At 59.0% G+C, this 10,135-nt stretch overlaps 1 protein-coding gene and 1 long non-coding RNA gene across 2 annotated transcripts; one reads left to right on the top strand and one right to left on the bottom strand.

Annotated features, from left to right (window-relative positions):
• Nucleotides 1-4,172: 4,172 nt before the first annotated feature.
• Nucleotides 4,173-5,067, bottom strand: LOC135191427 (uncharacterized). The gene is made up of 2 exons (XR_010308818.1): nt 4,897-5,067; nt 4,173-4,466 (listed from the first exon to the last, which is right to left on the bottom strand). It is a non-coding gene; the product is annotated as an uncharacterized LOC135191427 (long non-coding RNA).
• Nucleotides 5,068-5,254: 187 nt separating this feature from the next.
• PIM1 (Pim-1 proto-oncogene, serine/threonine kinase) lies at nt 5,255-8,998 on the top strand. The gene is made up of 6 exons (XM_064173743.1): nt 5,255-5,581; nt 5,669-5,775; nt 5,874-5,924; nt 6,515-6,881; nt 7,607-7,783; nt 8,119-8,998. The coding sequence occupies exons 1-6, from the start codon at nt 5,509-5,511 to the stop codon at nt 8,274-8,276; spliced, it is 933 nt and encodes a 310-aa protein (XP_064029813.1). The 5' UTR covers nt 5,255-5,508; the 3' UTR covers nt 8,277-8,998.
• Nucleotides 8,999-10,135: the final 1,137 nt, after the last annotated feature.

The raw sequence follows: 10,135 nt of genomic DNA, 5'->3' as shown, positions 1-10,135 counted from the left end.
CCTGTCCCTGGCACATACCTCTGGAAGTGAAATCCAGTTGCCCACTGCACCTGCCAGCAGCTCTGCCATCCCAGTATGGGCAGCCAGGTTAGATCCTGCAGCATTCCTTGGCTCAGGCTGGGGGCTGCACTTCCACCCTCCTGTGGTCCCTTCCCAGCTGTTGCATCCAGGATGGAGGACAATAGGGAATAAAAGCAGAAATGCATCTCCCTCCTCTCCTCCCCATCCTGACCCTGCATCAGCCAAGACAGTGATAAAGAAGTGGAAATGGTTTGGAGCAAAACCTGATCTCAGGAGGTGGTGAGACAATGCCAGGTGATGCCCGGGTCAGGGGGCTGCTCCTGTCACCCAAGAGGGTACAAATCCAGCCCTTGGGCACAGCACCCAGCCTCTGCTCTCTGTGCAGAACCCTGTGTGCCTGGCTGCCTCCTCTCCCTGTCCCTTCCCTGGGCACCCAAGGGGTGGCACAAGCCCTGCTGGAGAGGTGGTTTTTCCCACGCACAGGGATGAGCTGGGCATCTGCAACCCGGGGGAGCAGTAAGGATGGGAAAGCTCCTGGGGCCATGGCAGGGAATTCAGGCTGGGCACCCCAGGACAGGGCACATGTGCAGGGGACCTGCTGCAGAGGCTTGGCTGCAGAAAGGCTCTCAGGGAGGAAACCACAGCAGGGACGGGGACAATCGCCCTGCTCTGCTCGCCGGGGATGGGATGCAGGTGACACGTGGCCCGGGGTCCCCACGGCCACCCCACCACATCCCTCTTTCCCTTCGGGCTCTGCGAGAGGGTTTGCTTGTAAACAGCCGCCCCTGGGTAACACTTCTAATCCCTCGCCTCTTGGCTATTCTTCATCCCCAGCTAACCTTAAAGCCTCCCCCTTTTTCTCTGCGAGGCACCCCCAGAGCAGAGGAAATTCCTCAGCCCTGACGTGATGTGAAACACGAGCGGCTCAGCCCCAGCCGCCCCCTTCCCTGCCCCAACCTCGCCGGGCCATTTCCCAACCCAGGTTTCCCTGTAGCATCCCAACTCACCCCCCCTCCTTCCCCAACCCTTTTTTTTTCTTCCCTAACCACCCTTTTATTTTTTTTTTCCCCTTTCCCCCCCCTCCCTCCTCTCTTCTCCCTGCTTTAGACATTGTAACCCGAGAGGCTGGAAATGCAGCTCCTTTCATCTTCCATTTCCCACATCCTGAGAGTCTGGGGAGAAGGAGCCCACCCAGATGAAGGAATCCCAAATATGTGGCTCCCTCCACCTCCCCGATCCCCTCGGCCGCCCCCCGTGCGGCTCCATTCACAAGGCAGATTAGCCATGCTGCCGCCTCCGCCACACCTCGCCCCGCAGCCCGCGCTCGGAGCCACCAGACAAGGAAAAATGGAAATGAAGGAGAAGAAATCCCCATGCCTGCCCTCCCTGGGAAGTAGGATGTGTCCCTGCAGCTCCTCGCAGGTCCTATCACCTTCCCAGGCCTTGCTCAGGGATCCCATCACCTTCCTTAGCTGGCAGGAATTGGCACCCAGCAGCCCAGGACTGGGTGCTGGCACAGAAGGGTCTTGGTGTGCTCCAGCGAGGACCTTTCTCAACCTCTGCCATGCTCACAGGTCCCATCACCGTCCCAGGCCCTGCTCAGGGATCTCATCACCTTCCTAAGCTGGCAGCAACTGGCACCTGACAGCCCAGGACTGGATGCTGGCTTAGAGGGGTTTTGGGGTGCTTCCCCGCTGTGCTTGGGTGACTCCAGCTCCAGGATGGGTTGTGTGATTTCCTACACTATGGACAACTCAGCTGGGTCCACGAACCCAACATACAGCAGCCCAGCACCTCCACGGCCCCCATGCAGCCCCCCAGGATCAGCCACATCCTGCACACTGATGCCCATGACCTGCACCACCAGGATGCTGGGGAGGACACACATGTTTTATTGCTGTTCTAAAGTCATCCATGAGGCACCAGGACAGCTTCTCACTGCAGGAGAGGTGACTTTAGGCAGGTGATGGCACACTGGGGGTGTCCCAACCACGGCACCCACTGCATGGCCAAGGGCAGCACCGGCTGGCATGACCAGGGATTGCTCACTGGGTGTGGGTGGGAGCATCTTCACTGTCCCGATAGAGGAAAGTTTCATCCTTTCCCTGGGGACCGGCAGGTCCATGCTGCCGCTTCACCCCACGCCCTGGGCCAGCCGGTTCTGCGGGCACCAGAGCCACGGGCAGACACAGCCAAGGTCATGCAGTGACTCAAAGCTCGTGGTAGGAAAACCACAACCTTTCTGTGTCACGGCTGTAATGGCCTCACAGCCTTCTCCTCCCCACTCCAGGGATGCTGTCCCCTCCGGAGGGAGGGGATGCTCCAGGGGCTGAGATGTGGTTGTGCTTCTGGCTTGGCATTGACCTTGCTATTTCTTCTGCAGGGCATCGGTGGAAACCTCAATTTTAACCCTCCAGAGGGCTGCAGTTCTGCTCTACCTCCACCCCAGGGACTCCCGGGCCGCAAATCCCTCCTCTCCTCCTTCCCGGGTACAGCCCCGGCCCCCCCATTGTCACCTATTTGCTAATTGTGCTGGCGGGGAAGGCGAGGGGGAGGAAACAAAAAGTAAACTGCGAAAGCAACGCTGCAGCTCCAAGGGCCCAGCACAGCAATCAAGCGATAAAGCAGTAATTAAGCCTGATTATCATGCAAGGCAGCCCCGGTTAGACTGGAATGCCGCTGAAGAGCCCGAAAGCTGCTGGAATTGTTTGCAGGGCTCAGAACTGATCTTTTGATGTCTCTGGGAGCTCTTCTCCCGCAGATCTGCTACCAGCACCATGGGCCACCCTGGGATCCTGCTTCTCCCCTAGGCATGGTCCCTCTTTGGGTTTTTCCTCCTCCCAAGCTCTGTGTGATCTTCTCTGGGGTGCAAACTGCTCCTCGCGGGCTTGTGCCGAGCGTTGGGCTGGACCCAGGGGTGGAAAGGGGCAGCTTGCATCAGGGATGTTACTGCATGTCTGGAGCGGGACCTGCGGCTCCACTTCACATCCTTATGTCCACCCGAGTGCAAGGAGCGTGTAAAGATGAGCCTGCTCTTCTGACCGGGCCGTCCTCGGTGGCTTTCATCCCAGAGGAAAAGAGGCGATTCCTATGGATGAAGGCAAAACAGGGAGCAAGCAGGACGGGGTTTGTTTCATGTTACCTTGAACGGCTGACACATCCCAACGGCCTGGGCCGGCAAGAGGAAAGGGGAATACGTGGGATGGGTGTGTGGGGAAAAGTTGACTCCCAGCCCTAGTTTGGAGTCATTTGGGGAACAGAGATGTGTCTGGATGGGTTATTCTGAAAATATATGGACACAGACAGAAAGTGGAGCTGCATCCCTGCTCGCCACGGCCAGAGCATGGAGAAACGCCTCCCCATCATCTCCAAGCTGGGCTTTTTCCCCAACCCAGAGGGGACAGAACCCCCAAGTGCAGGCAGGAAGAGGCGGCTGCTGACTCAGTCCCCCGGGGAAATTAGCAGCTGGGCAGGGTTACACAGAAGGATGATTTGGCCCCACATCATCGGGGTTGCAAGACACTTTGCTGCTCCCTTTGACGCTAATTAGCAGGTTTGGGCAGAGCGAGGAAGAAGCAGCACCTCCCAAGGAGGTCAGGAGAAGACAGCCCCCAGGAAAGCCCAGCCACTCCCGGGGTGAGCTTTGTTTGTCAATAAAGAGCCTGAGTTTCCAGGGCAGCCCCTCCGGGACCTTTCATCATCCAGGCAAAGAATTTGATAATGAGTTTGGGACCAGGTGCTGAGTCACCTCATCCCATGGCTGAGCGGGGACTGGCAGAACCTGTTGTCCCAAATATGCCCAGGCGTCATGTGGGAAGAAGGCAGGAGAAAGGCACTTGCCTGCTCCTCTCCTCCACCTGCAGTTTGCATCACCCCAAATAATAATAACAGATGAAAAAAAAGGAAGGCTTCAAGATTTTGGGTTGTTCGTTTGTTCTTCCAGATAAAAGTGTCACTTTCTGGGTAAAACCCAACCCAGGTTTTCCAGTTTGTAGGTTTTCCTTTGTCTCAAGCCCCAAAAGAGGATGTGCCATGCTCTGGATTAATCTAAAAGAGCCAAAGGTGGTGATGAGCCCTTCCTGGCCAAGCCACAGCCCCGCAGCCGACTTTGGGGTTGGCATTTTGGTTGTGGTTTATTATTTTACATTCACACACACACACACATATATATATATAAATATAAAAGAGTCGAGAGCTCAGCAGCATTTCCAGTAAAGCCCATTCGATTTCAAGCAATTCATGCCACAAGTATGTGTGGGATGTTGGGAACTCCTCGGTCGCACCGGGGCGAGGGAGCCCAGATGGGCTTCGTCTGGAATAATTCAGCTCCTGGTGGCTGGAGATCTTTGCTCCAAATGCTAATAGAGTGAGTAATCAGAGACCTCCATCCAGTAAATTATTTATCTTATCTCTGGAGCTGGGGAAGGCATCTCGGCCAGAGACTTCTGCGGGAAAAGAAAAGGGGGGGAAAAGAGGTTGGAGTGGTTAAAAAAAAGAGAACAACAAAAAAAGGGTTGTTAGTCAAGAGCCCGCAGCTGCAAGAGCCACTTTTACTAGGAAAGGGAAAAGTTCAGATGCCGGTTTGCCGGCGATGAAGTAACAGGGGGAACGGGCAGGACAGGATGCGGGGCATGCCGAGCACCACCGGGAAGCTGGGAGATTGCGGGGAAAAAGAAACCCCAAACTTGTAGAGTGAGTAAACTTTAAAAATGAAAGGGAGATTTTGGTGCGGATGTGCGAGGATGAGGAGGTGCAGGACCGGTTCTAGCAGTGGGGATGCTGCAACCGGTCGCGGCGAGCTCGCAGCATACCCATGACCCCGGTGAGTCCGATCCCGGGGTGGGGAACACACTGAGCCTCTCCCCCAACGCCCACCTTGCGCTCGGTTGCAACGCGCGTCCTATGAGCCCTTAGCAACCGGGGAACGCGCTGGGATTGCCGGTGGGAACGGGACGGGACAGCACGGCCGCACGGTAGCCGGCAGCTCTCCACTCCCCGTTATCCCCTTTCCTCGCCCCAAATCCCAGCGGGATGAAACTCCGCACCTCTCTCTCCTTCCCCCCTCCCCCCCTCCCGCCTTTGGCGCCTTTTCCTTCCCGCCACGTCGAGGTCCGCCGCGGGCTCTGCCCCGTGCCGCCCTGCCCCTATTGGCTGTAGTGCCGCTGGGCGGTGCGACGCGGTTGGGCCTGGCGAGCTGGCTCCGCCCCCCGGCGCCGCTGGGCCCGCCCCCGGCCGCCGCTACTCCCGGGGCCGGCCGGGCGCCGCCACCACACACGGGAGCTCGGCAGCGCGGGGAGTAGCCGCGCCGCGGCCGCTCCCTCCCCGCCCAGCTGCCGCCAAGCTACTGCCTTCCTCATCTTCTCCTCCCCGGGCTCCCCCGCCCGATCGCTGCCGCTCGGCAACCCGACCACCGGAACCGAGCCACCGGTGGCCGGTCCGGTTCGGGAGGTGCCGGGACCGGCCCCGAAATCGGGCGAGGGAGCCGGGATGCTGCTCTCTTCGTTGGCCCATCTACGTTCCGGGACCGGTGGAGAGCTACACAGCCCCAAACTACAACCAGGTACGGTCCGGTTTGGTTCGGTCAGGGTGGGTTCGGGAGGCGGCTGGGGCTCCGAGCGAAGCGTTGACCGCCGTTTGTCGCCCGCAGGGAAAGAGAAGGAGCCACTGGAGAAGCAGTACCGGGTGGGCCCGGTGCTGGGGAGCGGCGGCTTCGGCACGGTTTATTCGGGTATCCGCCTTTCCGACAGCACCCCGGTAAGTGGCGGGGCTGGTGGCGGGGTGGAGGAGGAGGAGGGGGAGGCGGCGCGGCGGGCGGCGGCGTGCTCAGCCCCGCCGCTCCTCTTGGCTTGCAGGTGGCCATCAAACACGTGGCTCGGGAACGCATCTCCGAGTGGGGCGAGCTGGTGAGTAACCGGGGACACCGGGAGAAACCGGGGCATCATCGGGTGGGGATAAGCCGAGGCCCGGGAGGGTGGAAACCGGGACACTGCGGGGGGAGCAGCTGTGGGGTCATGGGGGGACGCGGAGCATTCCGGGTGGGGGCATACTCAGCAGCGGCGGAGCTGTGCGGAGGGGGACTGGAGCTTCCCGTTGGCCGCAGGGTGCCCAGCAACGGTGGGGCTGAGCCACGGGGGCACTGGAGCATTTCCTGGGCGGGGGGGATGCCCAGGCACCGGTGCAACCAGGCGGGGGTTACCCGGGCATTCCCTGGGTGGAGGAAAGCCCAGACACCCGTGAAAGCAGACGGGGGGGTATCGGAGCATTCCCTGGGCGAGGGGGTGCCCAGGCACCAGCAGAATCAGGCCGGGGGGTGCGGGGACATTATCTGGGCAGGGAGATACTCAGTCACCAGGAAGGCATTGGAGCATCCCCTGCGCGGGGGTAAGATGCCCAAGCGCCAGTCAGGCCGGACCAGGGGAGCACGGAGGCATCCCGGGCAAGGTGGCCCGGACCCCCGGCATTCGCTGACCGTCGCCGTGGGCTCTCCCCGCAGCCCAATGGCACCCGTGTGCCCATGGAAATCGTGCTGCTGAACCGAGTGGGCTCCAGTTTCCGCGGCGTCATCCACCTCCTGGACTGGTTTGAGCTGCCCGACAGCTTCGTGCTGGTCTTGGAGCGTCCGGAGCCATCTCAGGATCTCTTCGATTTCATCACGGAGCGAGGCTCGCTGTCCGAGGAGCTGGCCCGGGGGCTGTTCCGGCAGGTGCTGGAGGCCGTGCGGCACTGCAACAACTGCGGCGTCCTGCACCGCGACATCAAGGACGAGAACATCATCGTCGACCTCGCCACCGGTGAGCTCAAGCTCATCGACTTCGGCTCCGGCACCTTCCTCAAGGACACGGTCTACACCGAATTTGACGGTGAGCCCACCCCCCCGGGCTGCTGCCGCCGGTACCGGGGCGCTGCATGGTGCAGCGCGGCTGGAGAAGGATCCCCCTCTTTGCTGGGGTGGGGGGCGGCGGCGGCGGGGAGTGCGTGTAGGGAAGGAGGGGCAGAATTAATTATTCAGCCCGTTGCCAAGTTGCTTTTTGGCGTGGGGTGGATGTTGTGAAACGGGAGCCGACTCCTGGCCCTGCCCCGGCTTGGGGAAGCGGAGCCGGGGGGGAGGCAGCGAAAACAAACACCCGTGGGGTGGCCGGGAGGGGGGGTGGCGTGTCTGAAACGCGAGGGGGGAGGGTGTTGCAGGGGAGGGACGTATGCTGGCCGGTTTGTTTTGCTGGGGCTGCTCCGCGCCCCTTGTTTGCCTTGGCTTATTTTTTCGGCCGGGGTGGGGGCGAGGCGTGGTTTTTCCAGCTCCCTTTCTCCAGTCCCCGTGTCGTGTCGTCCCCCCGCGCCCCCCTCCGCCGCCAGCCGTTTGCCGTGTAACGGTCGGGCCTTCCCCGGGCGCGTGCTGCCCCCTCCCGGCGCCCACGGCTCGGTTTTACAACCCAAAGTTTGTAAACAAGCGTCACGTGCTGCCCGGGGCGGGCAGGGCACCGAGCGTGTGCGTGGCCCCGGGCCGCTGCCCGCCGCTGCGCCCTGCGGATGCCCTAGCGCCGGCAGCGGGAGCCGCAGCCTGAGCGAGCTGTGCCTCTTGCCGCTGCAGGGACTCGAGTGTACAGCCCGCCCGAGTGGGTTCGCTACCATCGCTACCACGGCCGCTCCGCCACCGTCTGGTCCTTGGGCGTGCTGCTGTATGACATGGTCTGTGGGGACGTTCCCTTCGAGCAGGACGAGGACATCATCCGGGGTCAGCTGCTGTTCCGCCGCAGGCTGTCCCTAGGTGGGTACCCTGCGGTGCGAGGGCTTTCGGGAGGGGGCTCTGGTTCTGCGCTTGGGGCTGTGGGGGAGGTTGATCTCCCTCGGTTAAGCTGGAGGAGGTGGCACGTGAGGAGGCTTATCTCCCATAACTGAGCCCGGAGGAGGTGGCACACGAGGGAGTTGATGATTCTCCACGGTGGAGCTGGAGGAGGTGGCACGCAGCCTGCCATCCAGTGCGCCTCCCAGCTGAGGAGGAAGGTCAGGGTGCAGCCCTGAGGGCATCCAGTGTGGTGCTGACGATGGTCCAAGTTGGGCAAGAGCCTCCTCTGACTGGTGGCTTCTGTTTTCTCTCCCCAGAATGCCAGCACCTCATCAGGTGGTGTTTGTCTATGCGCCCCTCGGACAGGCCGTCTCTAGAAGACATCTTCAACCACTCTTGGCTGCAAGACATTCACCTGCCCCAGGAGACAGCAGAGATCCACCTGCACAGTTTGATCCAGGAGGCTGGCAAGTGACAGCCCCACGCATCTCCTGGCCACAAGAAGCAAAGAACACCACACTTCTTCCTCGGGACTGTAGCACTGAGCAGGGAACTTCAGACAGCACCACTCCCACCTGGTCCCAGAGCTGAGCTGGAGACTGTGTCCTCAAGTCCTGGTGGCCACTATCCAACCAGCCTCTGGACTCCCTCTGACCCTGTCTCATTTGATCTTTTCCCCGTAATCTGGGGGTGGGGGAAGGGAGGGGAAGGGTTGGTTCTGCTTTTGGAGGCTCCCAAGTGTCTTCCTGACCTGCTGAATTCGGGACTACGAGAGGATTGGAGACTTTGCTACTAGAAAAGCTGGACCTGGGGGGACGCTGGCTGAGGGGGGTGGGTGGGCAGGTTCTGGGGGTCCCTTCTCCGTCGTTACCATGTCCGAGTGCCTTCAGTTGCGATCTGGGCTGTGCTGGAGGAAATACTTGAATCTTCCTACACTGCTGCTTTTCCCAAGACTCGCCTGGATGTTTGGTTCCCTTTGGTCCCTTTCGGGTCTGCAGACCCGCGGGAGCCCAGCAGGCGATGCCTCTCCTCCCGTGTGCCTCCATCTCGCGTGGATCCTTCTGGGCTTCTTTGCTTCCCTGTGCCCTCACCAATGCACAAACAATGCAAACCAACAGAGCTGTAAATGTGTACAGAGCTCTTCAGGAGCAAAGCTTGATGTACAATTGTTAATAGCCATGGTTGTTTTACCTTGAATTTTTTTTTGGTTGGTTGTTTTTTTTTTTGTTTGTTTCTTTATTTTTTGGTCCTCTTTTTGGTTGTTGTTCTTTTTTAACTTATTTTTCATGAATTTTTGGCGCTTTTTCCTTTTTTTTTTTTTCATTCTCTTTTTTTTTTTTTTTTTTTTAAGAGTTGTAGCTGGTAGGATTATTTATTTATTTATTTATAATTCAGGTGGGTTTCCAAACCCATGCCTTGCTTCTACAGCTGCTGATCATTCTTCCCCCCCCCCTCTGGGGTGTTTTGGTGGTGTTGTTTGGTGTTTTTTTTTTGGTTGCTGTTTTGTTGGGGTTTTTTTCCCTATGAGGGTTTTCCCCCTCCTTGTCTGTCCTGTGTCCCTCCCCCGGGGTCCGTGGAGGTCCTGGTGGAGGTGTGGAGCTGCCTCTGCTCCCCAGCTGGCTGTGTAGATAGTTCTGGTTGCTGTTGGTCGTTGCCTTGCCACGTGCAGTTCTCAGTTTGGAAATGAATTGCTTTTCTTTTTTTTTTGGGGGGGGGGAGTTGTGGGGGGGAAGGGGGAGAGGTCCCCATTGGTGTCTTGTTTTTGGGGGGCTGGGGAGGGGGGAGCTGGCCCAGGCTGTCTGCTCTGTTGAGTCTTTACATGTAACCAAGTGTATAGCCAGCAGGACTTTTTTTGTTTGATTCCTTTTTTGTTGTTGGTTTGGTTCTGTTCTCTTCGGGGCAGGGTTCTTGTTTTTCTCGTTGTTGTTAATAGTTCAGATTGTACAGGGGAACTCAGAAATCTTATTTTTTTAATGCGGTTTTAAATAAAAACAAACCACTGGAAGCTGATGGAGACCTCCCTCGATTGTGGGGTGGGATGAAGGATGCTGTGCCAGGTGATGGAGACCTCCCTCGATTGTGGGGCAGGATGAAGGATGCTGTGCCAGGTGATGGAGACCTCCCTCGATCATGGGGTGGGATGAAGGATGCTGTGCAAGGTGGTGGCAACCAGGCAGTGGCTACTGCAGGGACCATCAGTTTGTTCCTGCCTGAGACCTGACTCCAAAGTGCTAACCCAAAGGAAATCCCAGGAGCAGCCAAGCGAAAGCACCACGGGGAAAGCTGGATCCATCTCTCTGCAGGGTGTTTCCAGCACTGGGCTGCTCCTGGGAG

The sequence above is a fragment of the Pogoniulus pusillus genome, chromosome 39 (genome assembly GCF_015220805.1).
Source record: "Pogoniulus pusillus isolate bPogPus1 chromosome 39, bPogPus1.pri, whole genome shotgun sequence".
Taxonomy (NCBI): Eukaryota; Metazoa; Chordata; class Aves; order Piciformes; family Lybiidae; genus Pogoniulus; species Pogoniulus pusillus.
The sequence above is the reverse complement of the archived record's forward strand: the minus strand, read 5'-3'. Positions and strand labels throughout refer to the sequence as shown.

Excerpts from the sequence above, each read along its gene's own strand:
- PIM1 (XM_064173743.1), top strand. The coding sequence starts at position 5,509 with ATGCTGCTCTCTTCGTTGGCCCATCTACGTTCCGGGACCGGTGGAGAG. Across the intron at positions 5,925-6,514 it reads TCTCCGAGTGGGGCGAGCTG|CCCAATGGCACCCGTGTGCC; the intron begins GTGAGTAACCGG and ends CTCTCCCCGCAG. Across the intron at positions 7,784-8,118 it reads CCGCCGCAGGCTGTCCCTAG|AATGCCAGCACCTCATCAGG; the intron begins GTGGGTACCCTG and ends TTCTCTCCCCAG.